Source organism: Drosophila miranda, chromosome 2 (assembly GCF_003369915.1).
Source record: "Drosophila miranda strain MSH22 chromosome 2, D.miranda_PacBio2.1, whole genome shotgun sequence".
In the NCBI taxonomy this organism is placed as follows: domain Eukaryota; kingdom Metazoa; phylum Arthropoda; class Insecta; order Diptera; family Drosophilidae; genus Drosophila; species Drosophila miranda.
Window position 1 is genome coordinate 30,370,083 of NC_046675.1, and position 17,665 is coordinate 30,387,747.

Here is a 17,665-nt window from a genome sequence, read left to right on the forward strand (position 1 = left end):
AACCGAACTAATAAGCGATCGCACTCGGAGCCCCACCCGCGATTAACGGAGATAAGTGTTGGGCCAAATATTGAAATAAAATTGTTAGCTCGACTTCGTTGTCGTATCTTGACACACGGACACAGTGGCACCTGGATACGGGCCCCCACTTGAAGTGAGGGCAAACAAAATCCGGACGGCTGCCCGCTAGCTCCTCAGTAGCGAGGCCAAGCCGAACGGAAGCGGATCAGCAACAACATGCGCCAGGGATACTTCTTGCAGGCCGTTATGGCCATGGCCATACTCTACAGTTGTTTGGAACCAGCCGAGTGCTTATACGAGAGTCAAATCCGTGCCTTCCTGGAAGAGTTCCGCATGCGTATGTGCCATCCCATACCAAATTTGGGCTTGCCCGCGCTAGATCCTTTCGTTCTTGGTCCTGGCCAGACGTCTATGAATAACAAATACCTCATAGAGTAAGCAACATAATGATTAGTCCGCTGACAAGTTATTTAAACCACGCATTTTTAGCTTTACTGGCTCCATCGATGACTTCCAGTTGCACGGAGTGTCCGACTTTGAGGTTCCAACTCTTACCCTTAATCCCGTGCCGGGTTTCAGGAGCACCATCCAGGTTAACTTCCCATACACCTACTTCCAGTCCCTATACACCGCCAAGGGATCGCTGGCCTATATCCTAAATCTGGCTGGCGATGGCACTGCAGAGTAGGCATATCCTTATTTTAGCATCAAACTCTTTACTTATTATCCCTCGCTCTCTTTCGTAGAGCCTTCATCAAGGACTTTTCATTCCTGATCTCCTTCAGGCTGAGAACTCTCTCACCCCTGGGTATCACTTCACTGCAAATTGAGCTTTATTTGGGTGATTTGAAAATCAACTTTGAAAACCTCCTGGAGGAGGACCGCATCGATGATTTTGTGCATTCCCTTGTCAATGAAATGGGCGTGGAATTGTTAGATGATGTCTGGAGCTACGAACAGGGAACGGTGGTTGCCAAAGTTCAAACGGTGGGTGTACCTTTTGGGTGCTTTAAAAGAGAGTTCACTCATCCCATCTCTCGATTCTGATTCTCTTTTGCAGCTGGTCAACAACTTTTTGGGGCAATACTCTTTGCAGGACATAATCCAAATCATAGCTGGTGGCGGAGGAGGAGAGGGCGGTGAAAGCAAGCCTATATTCGAGGGCGTCGAGCCCGACTGCAAGCTTGGATCTGAATCAATACTCGACTAAGACTGAAATATAATTGTAATTAAAATAGTTTAGGAAATAAAATATGTAGGTACCTATGTATAGAGATAAAATATCCTCTCAAAAGAATTGATAAATGTGATGGAAATGGAAATAAGGCACTTGAGTGTTAGAATTTATGAACCGTTTGACGTTTTAGCTATATTTACTTATCAAACTGATAAGGGGATACATCTACCAATATCCCATTTGCATTTAAATCCGTCTCTTATCAGCCCGAAAATACCCCACTCCCGCCACAGGCGCTGGCCACAAAGAGTTCTGCTACCATCGAATCGTTTAATCGCTGTGGGGGTCTCTGATAAGTGTTATTTTTATAGACGTTTATTGATTTACTGCTAGTTTGCGTGCAAAACAAGATCAAGTAGCAGGTTACCAAATCCAGTTGCTACGAATTTGAAATGGCCTTGCGGGTTCTATAAAATCAGCTTTAAGTACTATATGCAGTAGATATTTCGACTTTAGGGTACCCATTTCACAGGTTTCCCAACATTTTTGTAGCCAAAGTTAGTTGGAAGTTCAAGAGGTTCAGCGAAGAAATCTCGGGATACGATTGGTTCCGTATAAAACGTATTAGATTAGTAGATAATAACTATATTTGAAAGGTTTTACCATTGCAATTGTGTTTCCCTTAACGCTTACAGTCTCCTATATCATGGTATCATACGATTTTTGCATAGATTACATTACCTACATTACTTCCCGGGAGCAAAAAATACAATATACCCTTGAACTTTTTACCCGATTACCAGGTAACCACTATACGTTTATCAATGTATTATGTGCTAATGAACCCATTGTAGAAATTCCCACTTTTATGCGTTACAATCTTTTCTGAGGTTGTAGTGTAGTTATATAAAAGCTACATATTTGTACAACTTTAGTGGAAGTATGACATTATTTGACAGCTCAAAGATAATGGCAACCACTTATATGTTTCCCTTTTATAAAAACCACAACCGAATTTCGCGAAAAGGAATTTGTTTCACAGATTAGAAGCAAATGCAAAATAGAACATAAAAAATAACGACATTTCTAATCTTGTTGATAACTGGGTAACAATTGTGATGTACTTTTGTGGTGCTCCACAATGTGTGATGTGCGTTTCCTTATAGATATGGATCCCAGCCGGTAAAGAGCATACATAGATTGTCCGGCAGAGTGGCTTCGTTGATCAGACGTTCCACTTGAGCCTCCACATTCGAGTCACCGAGGGTACCTGCCTCCCGACCCTCTAGTTTATTTTGCACCTGAAGCAGGGCACGCTGGGCCACCAGATTAATCGATTCCTCGCCTGTAAATAACAATTCTAGAGACTATCTAGATAGATCGATTGATTTGCATACTTTTACTGGACTCCTGGGAAGATTGCCTATTTCTGAGTACACCCCAAATAAAGAGTGGGTCGTAGAGCAGAACCTCGAGTATGGTGGTGAAGACGGACTTGTAACGCCTCAGTATATGTATGGTGGCCTCGCAGGACTTGGTAAACACTCCCTTAGTTCCACAGATGCCCATGGGAGCAACAAAGTCACGTGTAAGCCGAAAGGGTACCGTCTCTGGTGTTGCACTTATCTTGCCCTGACCGAAAGCGATGCCTGGAATAAGAAGAATATAAACGAATCCATTTCTTGGATGTAATCAGATACATACCAAAATCTATGTGTATCACTTCGGCTGTTTGCTGGTCAATCAGAATGTTCTGCACATGCCGATCGCCCAATCCCAGAACGTAGCCCACCATTGAGGTGGTGGCTACGCTGTTTGTGTAGGCCAAACGCCGCTCGAACCACACACCCGGTATGGGGAACTTCTCCAGCAGAAAGTAGTGAAAAACAGGCGTCACATGTGCGCATATTTCCTGAAAGACTTCAAATCGCTTCTCCTTGGACGACTTCGCATGGCTCTGCAAATTTACAATCGTTTTCAGGTAACTAAGCAAACAAAAATTAACCCATATCTGCTCTTACCCCTAGTAAGGTGCGACATTTCACGTTCTTCCAGTCATTGGGATGATACTTTATGTGGGCGCCGCTCTTGCTATCTCGTCCCACCAGGTACTCGGCTACTGGCATAGAGTTGGGGCACCACTCCAAGATGCCGCTGCGCATAGACAGGGGCGTCACTGTGTACGTGCGAAGTTGCAGCTTGCGATCAATGAACTCAGAGTCCTGTTTCAGCAGCTGATTGACAATCCCAAAGACCTGCTGCATGACGGCATCCTGACGCAGGTCATCCTTGCCCTTGATCAGCTGTGCCCGTGTCTGGCCATCGGAGCAGACACACTGCACTCTGATGGGCGCATTAATGCCACCGCAATTGCCAATTTCATTCGTCCACTTGCAGATGCCTAAATCGTGTACAGGAATTGCTAAACTAGTTTTCGTTCGGCTAAGAATTTCAACCTACTGGTAATGTTGTTGTATTCCTTGTCGGGACAAATGGGTAGCTCCAGGGTGGGACACTGCATGGCATCGAGATTCCTATGACGCCTCACCTTCTCGAACTGCTTCAGCCGCATCGCAATATTCATTGGTTGATGGCGGTTCTCGGATATTCCCTCGTTTGCAAACGTGACAATAGCTAAAAGAGAGTAAGATGAATACAGTACAGTACACATCTGAAGCCAATCAATCTTTCTACCTGGCAGCACTGCCTCCAGCTGCTTGCTGCATCTGTCTGCTAGGGGATTCTTCTCACAGATTTTCGTTATTATCTTACGGACAATGCCCGCCCGTTCCGTGTTGCTGCCATCGCCGTCCAGGCGGGCTAATACCAGGGGATACAGCTTGTAAAAGGTGTGATGTGGATGATCCTGGCCGCAGCGGACCAATAGCTCGAACAGGATCTTAAGCAGGCTGGGGTTTTTAGAATTGAGACGCCCCGTCAGTTGGTTGGTGGCACAAATAAACTTGTAGCTGGGCACTGTGAGGATCTCCTCATTGATGCACTTCTGCAGCTGCTCGTTGTGGGCATTGGTGAACCACAGCGAGATGATGCGATAGATGGCAGCGCTGGAGAAGCCGCTGTCCAGCCTGCAGTAGGCAATGTGATTCCTCACAGCCGTGCACAAATGCTCTGTAAGATTCTGTTCAATGCGCTTCAGCTCCATCTCGTCCAGTAGGGCATAGCGCTTCATTTGATTGGAGATGATGCGCTTGTCTTGGGACTCGCGATTCGATACCGTTTCCGCCACTAAACGATTCTGCTCTATGATGTCCTTCAGCGTCTGGTAGTCCTGCGAGTGGCGATACTCGTGCAGCTGCTGGTACTCCCGATCGGCATACTTGGCCATGGCCTCATAGGCCGCTGTGCGATGCTGCCTAGCAAAGGTTTCAAGCTCCTGCCACTTGAAGGACTGCGGATACGCTGCGCTCAGTTTATCTTTATGCAGCACAAAGTCATCGATCAGCTGGATCGAGTAATTGAATTTATTCTTCAGCACTGAGCTCAAGCTGTCGGCATTGCAGTCCATGAGGAATTCTCCCTGCATGAGCACGGCTGGGACCCGCTGCACGCAATAGACGAACTCTTGGTTTTCGACCACGTACTCCAGGATGGCCTTGGCTATCTGATGATTACCCATTTTCACATTAACATCGGCATCTTCCAGCAGCACGCAGATCTGTAATGGCAATAATCAATCCAATTAGCAGCCTTTTTAGCAACGAAATTCCACTTCCCCATCCCTTACCTTGGTGGATGCCTTAATATTGGGTAGCTCTCGCAGCATCCCAATGTATTTAGAGGCTATGTTCAGCTTCCCCGCCGCCTTGCACTCGCTAATCCCCTTCAACAGATACGTGTCCATGGGGTTTTCCTTGTAATAGTCCTGCATGCGACGGCTGGCCCGCGTTCCTGCCATCTTGAAGAGTGCAATCTGATGCGAAATGATATACTCCTTGCATGAAAAGTTGCCGTAACTAAGCTCCAGTTCCGTCTGCCATTTTCCAAAGAGTTTAGACATCTGCCCCGGGTCTAGCTGTGCCCCAAACTGGATCTGTTTAAGGGACAAAATCTCGGTTGATGAATGATCAAAAATATAAAAGACTGTACTGCATGCGAGAGACCTCACAAAAGTCTTCTGCCTGCTGGAGCGTGCACAGCCATGTGAGGTACTTGTACACACTCTGCAGACACTCCATGCTGTTGTCTTGTAGAATCCTGCGCACGCACTCATAGCCACTCCCAATGGCCGAAAGGGTGTTCTCCTCCTCGCGCTGCCCAATGCTCCTAAGTGCCACAAAATGATGCCGCTTGAATTCCTGCTCCAAATTAATGGTGGCCCCAGTGCTGTGCTTCAATTGTTGTGGCTGCTGATCGGATGGCATATCCCACTGGCCAAGTCGCCAGAAGATTTCATAGTCCGGCTCCTGCTGCTGCAGTTTGGCAAATGACCACAGACCGTTACCCTTCATGAGATCCACAGCCATCTGACTGCTAGCACTGTCCAGGTGATCCGACTCCAGCAGAATGGCGGACAAGTTGTTGTTGCGACCGTGAAAATCCACGCGGGAGCGCATGGGATTGACAAAGCCAGGAATGGCGTCCAGACAACCAATCGACTCGTAAGCCTATTAAAATATACGTTTAGCATTTTGCAAATTGTACAGAATTATGCACACCTTTTTGGCCGAAGACTGAAAGGACTCATCATCCAGGAATTTGGATTTTACTGAGCCGCAGGCCCACAGCTCCAGGTACATAACGCTAAGGAAATAGGCCTGACAGTGATTACTGGCCCTGACCACATTTTCCAGCTTGATGGGAATGCTCCTATGTGGGTTACATTTCAGATAATTATAGATAATTATATATACATCGAAGAGCTGATTAGAGCTTCTTTCTTCCTACCAATTGTTGACGATCCGTATGCACTCGCAAATGTGCAAACACTTCTTAATAGCCCGCTTGTTGTGGAATATATTTTGGGTTTGGGCAGCTGCCGTGGAGCTGGCGAAACCTTCGAAAAAGTAGTCCAACATTTGACAGAGACTCTCCAGGTGCTGCTGCTGTTTGTTGGCCAACAACAACTTGATAAATGGCTGCAGACAGGTCTCGGCAAACGGAAAGGAAGACGCAGCCAAAGCATCGAATCCCTGCCAGCCGCAAGCCCTAAAAACCTGCGACACGAAGGCACACATCCAGGGCACATATTCCAAGTCCTGGCTGGATTTGAGAGCATTCAGCCAATCTATGGGTGGTATGTGCTGATGTGCATTCAGGAAACTCGATTCTGGTGACTTCTCAACAAAGATTTGTAGGTTCTTGAAGCGATCTACGAAATAGATTTAATAGCAAATCAAAAATTAATGCCAATTTAGAGATATTGGGTACTTTTTCTTACTCAATATCGTGGCGGCGGGCTTGCTGTTCGCAACCTGAATGGCAACGGCCACAAGAGCGTCATGCGTCTTGGGGTCAAACTGGAACAAATACTTCTCCAGTACTTCACATATCACGACCAAGAATTTCTCCATGGGCTCTAGCTCCGACTGCAAAAGCAGGTATATGTAAGTAGGACAGAACAGAGAACAGAGCTTTGGTTTTACCTCTTCGAAGGAATCAAAGTCGGTTTGAAAATAATATGAAATATTTGTTAGCTTCCATGGTCCTATTTGGGCCAGACACTTCATGGCATCCAGATTGCTGCTCTCTTTACTTTGCGCACATCGAGCCATTTGAATAAGACGTTTGATCACCTCCAAGAGAAGTGTTTCGTGCGCCTGCAACTGGTCCTTGTGCTCGGCAATCTAATGTGTCAAGGGTATTGTACATTAGTCAGGATTAGCAAATAATATTTCTATGCTCACATAAATCCTAAGGTCATGCAAGCGCTCTGCTGTCGGATTTTTGAGGAATGAGCGCAGAAAGCTAGGCACATCAGTCCTGTCGACGTGTTGTAGAGCAGCATTGGGTTTCTGAAGAAACTGGCATTCCGAGTTCTCCTCCAGAATGGATTGTATGTCGATCTGGGTGCTGTGTGCACTCAGAATATGATTCACAACCTCCACGACCTTCTCATTGACGGCTTTCACATCGCAGTGCATCTGAAAACATATCAATAGCTTGGCTATCTCAGTCATGTGATTCGAGAAGTCAGTCGATCCGAAGCCAGGCTTATTGAGCAGTAGATCCAGGAAGGAGAGAGCACACAGATGCACTTGACTGCACTTGCCTGGAAAAGCACTAGATATTATTAGATATTTTAGCTTGCATTGACTGTGGCATGCCACTCACTGTGAAGCAGAAACCTAACGACAAAGAACCAAATGTCCCGCACAAAGTAAGAGATTGGAATGACGGTTTTTGGTCCCTCGAGAGCCAACGCCGAATCGTATAGAGCATTGGCTATGGCGCAGTACAGAAAAAAGGCATTAATGGCTTGGCTGGGGAAGATGGCATTGAAGCAATCGGTCTTCAAGAGCCCTAACAGATCGATTAATATGCATGAATGCTTGATCTGAAGCATGGACATGGCCTGGAGGCGATCATCCCCCGAGGATCTGCTATTAGAACACTGAAAGGGCATGAATTAAAGACAATAAAGAGTCTCCGGAGAATACTCACTATAAACCAGTTGAGGCATTTGAAGAGCGACTCCCCTGTCAGATTATACCAGTAGCGTATTTGGGTGCAGGGCACCGAGGGGCCAAATAATCTCCCCATTTCCTGCGGATCGTGCAGCCAACTAATCACAATGTAGAGCGTCTCCACATTGAGAGACACTTCCTTGGGATTGAGTTTGTAGTGCTGCAAATTCTCTGACAGCAACAGGTGATGCTCCCGAAAGTCCTGGCTTTCGCTTTCGGCACAAAGACAGCTCTGGGGCAGCACGAAAGCTGCAATCATGGGCATGGCCGCCTAAAGAAAGATACTAGTGTGATTTGTGCAAGAAATAACTTATAAGGTAGGCATACCTCTATGCTGATGGACTTTCTGTGGCGATGTATGTCCTCGGGCTGCCCATAGAGGAATGAATAGGCCATGATTCTGCTGCTTTGGGCTTTTCGAAAAGCGTCCTTCGATTCATAGCACAGAAAATAGGGAAACCTAAAGAAGAGCGTTAAAGGATTCCCATTTGATTTTCTAGGAATTGATTTACTTTAAAATTGGCCAGCGCTGAGAGCTCCACTTGTGCAGCAGAATATCGGCATAGGGACGAATGCGATCGCGCATGGTTTGATCAGCGCCCGGAACTTGATTTTGCAATGCCACAAATTCAGCTACAAAGATGAGAGTTAAGTTAAGAATAGGGCTTGGAGTGTATTTGAGGCCTAACATACCCTCTCCCAACCTTCGTCGGGCACAATGATACAGCAGCTCCTTTAGAGCAATCTCCTGGTGAAACGAACCAAGGGAAAATATCGCTAGAAGCATTTGCACCATCATCGAGTTGCTATTCCGTGTGTCATCTTCATCGTTGAACTGTAAGAACTGGAATTCGATCAACATTCACGCGGTTTTGTTTTTGTTTCACTTGCCGCAAGCTTTTTGAATTCAATGCTCTCGTACAGCTCCCTACAGAATTCCGAGTGCTGCAGCGAATGGCTGATTGGATCGCTGGCCACGCAGTTTGTGTTGAGAACAATGCCCAGGGTAGAGATCGTGGCAAAGCGCACATCTAGCGTGGGCATGGTAATGAATTTCGCCGTGGACTTGCAGAGCACCAAAAAGTTTTCCATCAGATAGATGTCCGGACAACGCTCGGCAATCGAGCCAACGCAACGCACAATTTTGGCTGTAAGGCGGGAGGTATAGGATTTCTTCAGAGCAATCTTCAGCAGTGAACTCAACGCCATCCACATGTCATCCAGCTGCTGTTCCGTATGGTAGACAAAGTGGAAAATAGCTGCAATGCAAGGGAAAACCTTGCTTATAGAGTCCTGTCGGATGGCATACGTTATTTGACTTACTAGGAATATGATCCACTATCTCATTGATGACATCCAAATCGAGATGATGATGCTGGAAAACGTACTTCAGTTTGTCCACCAGCCATATGATGGCTGCATCCGATATACTGTCGCAGCTGCACAGCATCTGAAGAGGGGGTAAGGAATAAGGTAAAATTTCATTGTAGACACACTCCTACCTTGGTCACAATTATCACATCTGAAGGCGTCCAACGCATAGTAATTTTCGAGATGTATTCAAAGGACTCGTCATGATGCGAACTGAGGCTGCACAGAGCCCCCAAAATGTGCAAACAATGAGCTGTTATGGTAGCATGAACCGCACTATCAGATCGCTCCCGGCGCATGCCTGGAAAAAGGATACATATTTAATATTAAATTACAAACTAAAATACCGTAGATAGCCTTTACAATGATCTTTGAGAGTAGATCCTGTAAATTCCACCAACATTTCTATGGGTTGTCTCTCCAGGTAGTCCAAAAGAATGGAATTAGATCGGAAAACCGTGAGCACAGCGATCTGTTGCCGAAGAATCTCACGCAGGTCACTCTCATCCATCATCTCTGTACAATTGGCTTTGTATTGGAACTGAAAACGAGCAGAGAACATCAGGAAGTAGATTTTAAAGCTATCAAAGCCATCCGATACCCACCTCAATGTGGCTCAAAAACAGGCCTATTCTCTTGATCAAAGGACAGCCAGTAAAATTGTCGGCATCGAAGACTTTGTAGTAAAGAAGTCTCTCCATGGTGCAGACTAGCCTCTCCAGATTGTTCAGATTCTTTAGTATGGCAGCCGCTTGACTCTCGCTGGCACTCGGAAAGTTGAGGCTGCGCATAAGAAACTCATAATTGCTTTGGTAAAGGCAGTTCTTTGCTGGCGACTTGTGTTTGCTGTGCAGCTGCTGGTTGGCAGACTTAACAGGCGCCACATATTCCTTGTCCAGGCAAAGCAGTTGCTTGTTGTATCTATAGGCTATGAGATTCTGATCGGTTGGGACTGTGCCTGGATCTGGGCTGTTGCACAGCTGTTGCAGCTGCTGCTCGTCCAGAAAGTTGATGATGCTAATCGAAAATGTATCTGCCAGGAGGTTGGCATCAATGCTGGCTATATTGTGTATCACCTGAGTGACACTGCTTCTCCCACCGCTGCCATAGGCCCAGCTAATAATGGGCTCCAGTGCAGCCGATGCCTTATCCTGACCGCATTGTCCTGCACGTATGTAAATCTCGCGTATGGTGGCAATGCATTCGTTGCGCTTCAGCATCTCATTCGAGATGATGTTGTGCAACAGGCTAGAGGCCATCTTATGATTCAATTTGTCGTGTTTGATCAGCATCTGCAGCATTAGTTGCTTCTCCTTGATCTCCTCACTGATCGTGGTGGTCACGGATATCAAATGGTTTCCCATTTGACTCCACAAGTCAGCCAGATAGTTCTCCTGTATGGATTGCGACTGTAACAGCTCTCGCTCCTTTGCGAGCAGGCATCTCACGCATATGCGCACATTTGTCAGGTTCCTGACATTGCCATACATTTGCAGGATACCCAGAACAGTGCTTAATGCCTGCTGGTAGTTGGCCACATTCAGGACCACAATGCTCAACTGCAGTACCTCTGCATATATGGCAAACCAGACATCATCGAATGTGGTTTCCTTCTTGTCAATCAACCCGAACAATACCTCCATTTTGTCCGAGGGTCTGCGTAGCTTCTTGGGCGCATCCCCATCTCCATTCGAGTCGTTTTTCCGTAACTCCAAGTCCCATAGCACCTGCAAAACATGACCTTTAAGATCAACAGTTTTGGAATATATTTCGATTTCTCACTATATACATGACCAGCGCCGACATCTTGATGAAGGACTCGCAGAACTTGTCATTGCTCAGTTTTGCGGTCTTATAGCGGACCAAAGAATTCTTGCGTATTTCCATGTCCACGATTGTCTTCAGCCTAAGCATGGTCTGTGGCCATTTCTCGTTGAGCGGCACCCCAAAGGTGTTGAAATCGCAAACGCTGAGCTTGGGATATAGCGAATGCAGTGAATGAATGACGCACTGGAAGAATATTTTTCTGGTGTCGTCGCGAAACACATCCTCGTTGTGATATTCGCACAGTTTGGGCAGAATCTCTTGCATGTGGAGGCACAATTGATGGTGGTAGTTCACAGAGAGCTGAATGAAAGAAAGAAAGAAAATATACAAGATTTAACCATACAGGTTGTATGGTTTTTATGAGGCGTATTGTATTATACCTCTGTGGCGAATAGGAAATATAAACGAACAATATCCGTTTTTCTGGCAGCATTTGCCGTCTGAGCAAAGTTGATCAGCTCTGGCAGGTATTCCACAAGATCAACGTGCAACTGAACGCGCTCCTTGGCCAAGCCAACAGTCTTGGTTATGCATTTCAATATCCTATTGCGTAGAAAATCATCATCGTGCACATTCAGTTCAAACAGGTACGAAAGGATGCCTGTAGCAAAAACAGGTGGTCAAATTGCAATGTTGGGCCACCTTTGGAGGTGTCACTTACGACTGTACTCATTGATTTTTAGCTCGCGAACATAGCTGGGCGAGGAGTAGATGCCCCGCTCAAGTAAGTTCATGAATCGATCGCCAAAGTACTTCACCACAGTTCGCATTTTGATGCCCTCTTCGAATGCACTAAAGATGGTTATCTTTGCCAGGAAGTGACCCTTTCCAGATGTGTCACTGCCAGCTAAGCGAAGGCATTTAACCAATTAAATTGTATGCCTTATTAAACATTCATACCTTCTATATTGAATTTTGTAATCCTTTCCAGAACATTGCCATACAAGTAGCTCTTTGCCGCCAATGTCTTGAAAGCTTTCTCGTTGGCATCGTGCAAATTTGAGGCGTGCTGTGAAGTGAAGAGAGAGATAGTCAGACGGTACGTTTGGTGGTAATGGGCCACTACCAATGTACAAACCTTGAAAAGTGCCTCTTTGGATGCATCAAAAACATTGGGCCACGACAAATCGTTCCTTTTGTCCAGGATCAGCGCATTCAAATCATCTCTGCAGTTGGCCAACTTTTCGTCCAGCTGTTCAATGCCCTTGCTTCGTGTGGCTGGCTTCTCCGAGCGCACATCACCGAGGATGCGCTGAACTTCATTCAACAGTCCACTCATGCTTCCCAGTCCATCACTTGTTGCTTTTGTTTCAAAACAGTTTTAAAATAGCTTCTTGTTATAAATTGTATAGTCGCAGCCGGTGCATATCGTTATCAAGGTGACTTATCGCACAAAAATATCGGAACTAACCAGGGCACTAAACAAACCAGAAATGACGTTACATTGATTCAGCAATCATATACAATTATCTGGGCAAAACTGGATCTATATAGCTGGGAATATTCGACGGAAGAAAGAATAACCAAGAATTAGTCGTCATAACCGGTTGACGACAAGAGTCCCATTCCATGCACACATACCCTGCACTATGGTCCAGAATTCGTTTTTTGGCATAAAGTCGAAATTTTTATGTGAATGGATTACGTTTTTTCTTGCAAATTCTCAAAGTAAATTCATCATACATATTAAAAATGAAAAATAAAAAATTATTTAGCTTCCCTGAAGATATTGGCGAGCTTTTAAAAGTGAACAATCGATCAGCTGATTGTGGGAAAAAAATTGGCGCCAAATTACGTGGCGATCGAGTAAATTTGCTCAAATAAATTCGGCTAAAAATGGAAAATGAAGATAAAGGTATGTAGTATCTAATGTATTTTTATGTGTAGTCCCAAGATTTAAGTGTTGTACAATGTCCAATTTATGTGTATTTTTGTAGAAAATTTAACTGCGTCCCCTGTGTTTCGTCATTTATTAATTTCATTTTCAATGTTATATAAAAATCCAATAAATGCAAGTATTTCGAATAGACCAATCATGTATAGAATTGATTCATCAATCGTACAAAATTGAGTGGGCATGGCTAAATGTTCTATATAGATAGTATTATTCAACGGAACAAAGAATTGGTCGTTTTTTGAATCGAATTTGAGTTCGCCGCAGTTCGCCGCAGTTCGCCGCAGTTTCGCTTTAGCAACAATGAGTCTCGTTCCATACACAATGTTGCACATTCCATACACACTGTTGCGGCAACATTTACTTGAAAACCGTATTTTAGTCAAAATAAAATACTTTAAGATAATTAAAAGAAGCAATCTTGTAGAAAATGCATTTATCTATGGGATAAAGCTAAGTGGGAAAATCTATAGCTTGAAATATAGGCAATACCCGATTCGCCGCAGTTTCGCTTTTGCAACAATGAGTCTCATTCCACACACAAACATGTTGCTAATTCCATGCACACATACCCTGGGGGAAATACATGTTATAGAATTGTGAATACGTTTGTCTTCCAAGGCTCAGTAGGTATCAGGATCGAGATAAATATATACAAGATACTAATAATACACATGAATAAGTCAAAAACATATCAATTTGAGAAAAGGTCTTAATAAATTGCGTTTGATCTACATATAAAATTAACGAAATAGGGTGTACAAAGGGCTATACACGCATCATGTCTTCAAATACCAGCAACATTGCAACTGTTTTTTTGTTGAACTATTTTGCTTAAACCTTGTTTAGTCAAAATACAATAAAAGCAAGGACTAAAAACTGGCCAGTTAAGTAGAAAATTGATTCATTAATCGTATAAAATTATGTGGGCATAGATAAAGGCCCGGTTGACAACATTTAAATCCTTGTCGCTCACATTCAAAAAAGTTCAATTTGGCGCGCACCTCTCGGTATATTTTTCAAATGAGACCGTATATGAGGGTCATACTGTAGAAACTGGTTTTCGCCGCGCTCCCATGTGGTGTTTTTTAGTGCTAAATGGTATTTTTGTCATTTATTAATTTCATTTTCAATGTTATATAAAAATCCAATAAATGCAAGTATTTCGAATAGACCAATCATGTATAGAATTGATTCATCAATCGTACAAAATTGAGTGGGCATGGCTAAATGTTCTATATAGATAGTATTATTCAACGGAACAAAGAATTGGTCGATTTTTGAATCGAATTTGAGTTCGCCGCAGTTCGCCGCAGTTTCGCTTTAGCAACAATGAGTCTCGTTCCATACACAATGTTGCACATTCCATACACACTGTTGCGGCAACATTTACTTGAAAACCGTATTTTAGTCAAAATAAAATACTTTAAGACAATTAAAAGAAGCAATCTTGTAGAAAATGCATTTATCTATGGGATAAAGCTAAGTGGGAAAATCTATAGCTTGAAATATAGGCAATACCCGATTCGCCGCAGTTTCGCTTTAGCAACAATGAGTCTCGTTCCATACACAATGTTGCACATTCCATACACACTGTTGCGGCAACATTTACTTGAAAACCGTATTTTAGTCAAAATAAAATACTTTAAGACAATTAAAAGAAGCAATCTTGTAGAAAATGCATTTATCTATGGGATAAAGCTAAGTGGGAAAATCTATAGCTTGAAATATAGGCAATACCCGATTCGCCGCAGTTTCGCTTTTGCAACAATGAGTCTCATTCCATACACAAACATGTTGCTAATTCCATGCACACATACCCTGGGGGAAATACATGTTATAGAATTGTGAATACGTTTGTCTTTCAAGGCTCAGTAGGTATCAGGATCGACATAAATATATACAAGATACTAATAATACACATGAATAAGTCAAAAACATATCAATTTGAGAAAAGGTCTTAATAAATTGCGTTTGATCTACATATAAAATTAACGAAATAGGGTGTACAAGGGCCTATACACGCATCATGTCTTCAAATACCAGCAACATTGCGACTGTTTTTTTTTTGTTGAACTATTTTGTTTAAACCTTGTTTTAGTCAAAATACAATAAAAGCAAGGACTAAAAACTAACCAATTGTGTAGAAAATTGATTCATCAATGGGCTAAAACTATGTGGGCACGGTTAAATGTTCTATAAAGCTGGTAATATTCGACGGAAGATCAAAAACGAGGAATATGTATAACATAACTTGAATTTGTCAGTATATCTACGGTGTATTTTTAAAATGAGACCGTATATGAGGGTCATACTGTAGAAACTGGTTTTCGCCGCGCTCCCATGTGGTGTTTTTTAGTGCTAAATGGTATTTTTTTCATTTATTAATTTCATTTTCAATGTTATATAAAAATCCAATAAATGCAAGTATTTCGAATAGACCAATCATGTATAGAATTGATTCATCAATCGTACAAAATTGAGTGGGCATGGCTAAATGTTCTATATAGATAGTATTATTCAACGGAACAAAGAATTGGTCGTTTTTTAAATCGAATTTGAGTTCGCCGCAGTTCGCCGCAGTTCGCTGCAGTTTCGCTTTAGCAACAATGAGTCTCGTTCCATACACAATGTTGCACATTCCATACACACTGTTGCGGCAACATTTACTTGAAAACCGTATTTTAGTCAAAATAAAATACTTTAAGACAATTAAAAGAAGCAATCTTGTAGAAAATGCATTTATCTGGGATAAAGCTAAGTGGGAAAATCTATAGCTTGAAATATAGGCAATACCCGATTCGCCGCAGTTTCGCTTTTGCAACAATGAGTCTCATTCCATACACAAACATGTTGCTAATTCCATGCACACATACCCTGGGGGAAATACATGTTATAGAATTGTGAATACGTTTGTCTTCCAAGTCTCAGTAGGTATCAGGATCGAGATAAATATATACAAGATACTAATAATACACATGAATAAGTCAAAAACATATCAATTTGAGAAAAGGTCTTAATAAATTGCGTTTGATCTTCATATAAAATTAACGAAATAGGGTGTACAAAGGGCTATACACGCATCATGTCTTCAAATACCAGCAACATTGCAACTGTTTTTTTGTTGAACTATTTTGCTTAAACCTTGTTTAGTCAAAATACAATAAAAGCAAGGACTAAAAACTGGCCAGTTAAGTAGAAAATTGATTCATTAATCGTATAAAATTATGTGGGCATAGATAAAGGCCCGGTTGACAACATTTAAATCCTTGTCGCTCACATTCAAAAAAGTTCAATTTGGCGCGCACCACTCGGTATATTTTTCAAATGAGACCGTATATGAGGGTCATACTGTAGAAACTGGTTTTCGCCGCGCTCCCATGTGGTGTTTTTTAGTGCTAAATGGTATTTTTGTCATTTATTAATTTCATTTTCAATGTTATATAAAAATCCAATAAATGCAAGTATTTCGAATAGACCAATCATGTATAGAATTGATTCAACAATCGTACAAAATTGAGTGGGCATGGCTAAATGTTCTATATAGATAGTATTATTCAACGGAACAAAGAATTGGTCGTTTTTTGAATCGAATTTGAGTTCGCCGCAGTTCGCCGCAGTTCGCTGCAGTTTCGCTTTAGCAACAATGAGTCTCGTTCCATACACAGTGTTGCACATTCCATACACACTGTTGCGGCAACATTTACTTGAAAACCGTATTTTAGTCAAAATAAAATACTTTAAGACAATTAAAAGAAGCAATCTTGTAGAAAATGCATTTATCTATGGGATAAAGCTAGTGGGAAAATCTATAGCTTGAAATATAGGCAATACCCGATTCGCCGCAGTTTCGCTTTTGCAACAATGAGTCTCATTCCATACACAAGCATGTTGCTAATTCCATGCACACATACCCTGGGGGAAATACATGTTATAGAATTGTGAATACGTTTGTCTTCCAAGGCTCAGTAGGTATCAGGATCGACATAAATATATACAAGATACTAATAATACACATGAATAAGTCAAAAACATATCAATTTGAGAAAAGGTCTTAATAAATTGCGTTTGATCTTCATATAAAATTAACGAAATAGGGTGTACAAAGGGCTATACACGCATCATGTCTTCAAATACCAGCAACATTGCAACTGTTTTTTTGTTGAACTATTTTGCTTAAACCTTGTTTAGTCAAAATACAATAAAAGCAAGGACTAAAAACTGGCCAGTTAAGTAGAAAATTGATTCATTAATCGTATAAAATTATGTGGGCATAGATAAAGGCCCGGTTGACAACATTTAAATCCTTGTCGCTCACATTCAAAAAAGTTCAATTTGGCGCGCACCACTCGGTATATTTTTCAAATGAGACCGTATATGAGGGTCATACTGTAGAAACTGGTTTTCGCCGCGCTCCCATGCGGTGTTTTTTAGTGCTAAATGGTATTTTTGTCATTTATTAATTTCATTTTCAATGTTATATAAAAATCCAATAAATGCAAGTATTTCGAATAGACCAATCATGTATAGAATTGATTCATCAATCGTACAAAATTGAGTGGGCATGGCTAAATGTTCTATATAGATAGTATTATTCAACGGAACAAAGAATTGGTCGATTTTTGAATCGAATTTGAGTTCGCCGCAGTTCGCCGCAGTTTCGCTTTAGCAACAATGAGTCTCGTTCCATACACAATGTTGCACATTCCATACACACTGTTGCGGCAACAT

At 42.6% G+C, this 17,665-nt stretch overlaps 2 protein-coding genes across 2 annotated transcripts; one reads left to right on the forward strand and one right to left on the reverse strand.

Annotated features, from left to right (window-relative positions):
- The first annotated feature begins 97 nt into the window (after nt 1-97).
- LOC108155155 lies at nt 98-1,339 on the forward strand. The gene is made up of 4 exons (XM_017285815.2): nt 98-455; nt 511-705; nt 768-1,008; nt 1,082-1,339. Exons 1-4 carry the CDS (start codon nt 238-240, stop codon nt 1,229-1,231), a joined length of 804 nt encoding a protein of 267 aa, XP_017141304.1. The 5' UTR covers nt 98-237; the 3' UTR covers nt 1,232-1,339.
- A 483-nt stretch (nt 1,340-1,822) lies between these two features.
- Nucleotides 1,823-12,420, reverse strand: LOC108155150 (serine/threonine-protein kinase ATM). Its single transcript, XM_017285810.2, has 28 exons — nt 12,119-12,420; nt 11,941-12,049; nt 11,702-11,887; nt 11,421-11,641; nt 10,996-11,340; nt 9,819-10,940; nt 9,577-9,754; nt 9,345-9,514; nt 9,166-9,292; nt 8,734-9,101; nt 8,536-8,677; nt 8,355-8,475; nt 8,170-8,302; nt 7,820-8,113; nt 7,490-7,769; nt 7,063-7,427; nt 6,802-7,002; nt 6,597-6,744; nt 6,104-6,527; nt 5,875-6,025; nt 5,320-5,823; nt 4,944-5,249; nt 3,893-4,874; nt 3,659-3,832; nt 3,220-3,599; nt 2,903-3,155; nt 2,596-2,847; nt 1,823-2,543 (listed from the first exon to the last, which is right to left on the reverse strand). The coding sequence occupies exons 1-28, from the start codon at nt 12,317-12,319 to the stop codon at nt 2,359-2,361; spliced, it is 8,322 nt and encodes a 2,773-aa protein (XP_017141299.1). The 5' UTR covers nt 12,320-12,420; the 3' UTR covers nt 1,823-2,358.
- Nucleotides 12,421-17,665: the final 5,245 nt, after the last annotated feature.

Coding starts and splice junctions, on each gene's coding strand:
- LOC108155155 (XM_017285815.2), top strand. CDS start 238: ATGCGCCAGGGATACTTCTTGCAGGCCGTTATGGCCATGGCCATACTC. Junction 456..510: donor AATAACAAATACCTCATAGA/GTAAGCAACATA, acceptor ACGCATTTTTAG/CTTTACTGGCTCCATCGATG. Junction 706..767: donor GCTGGCGATGGCACTGCAGA/GTAGGCATATCC, acceptor TCTCTTTCGTAG/AGCCTTCATCAAGGACTTTT.
- LOC108155150 (XM_017285810.2), bottom strand. CDS start 12,319: ATGAGTGGACTGTTGAATGAAGTTCAGCGCATCCTCGGTGATGTGCGC. Junction 8,678..8,733: donor TTGAATTCAAAAAGCTTGCG/GCAAGTGAAACA, acceptor CAGTTCTTACAG/TTCAACGATGAAGATGACAC. Junction 5,250..5,319: donor AGGCAGAAGACTTTTGTGAG/GTCTCTCGCATG, acceptor TCCCTTAAACAG/ATCCAGTTTGGGGCACAGCT.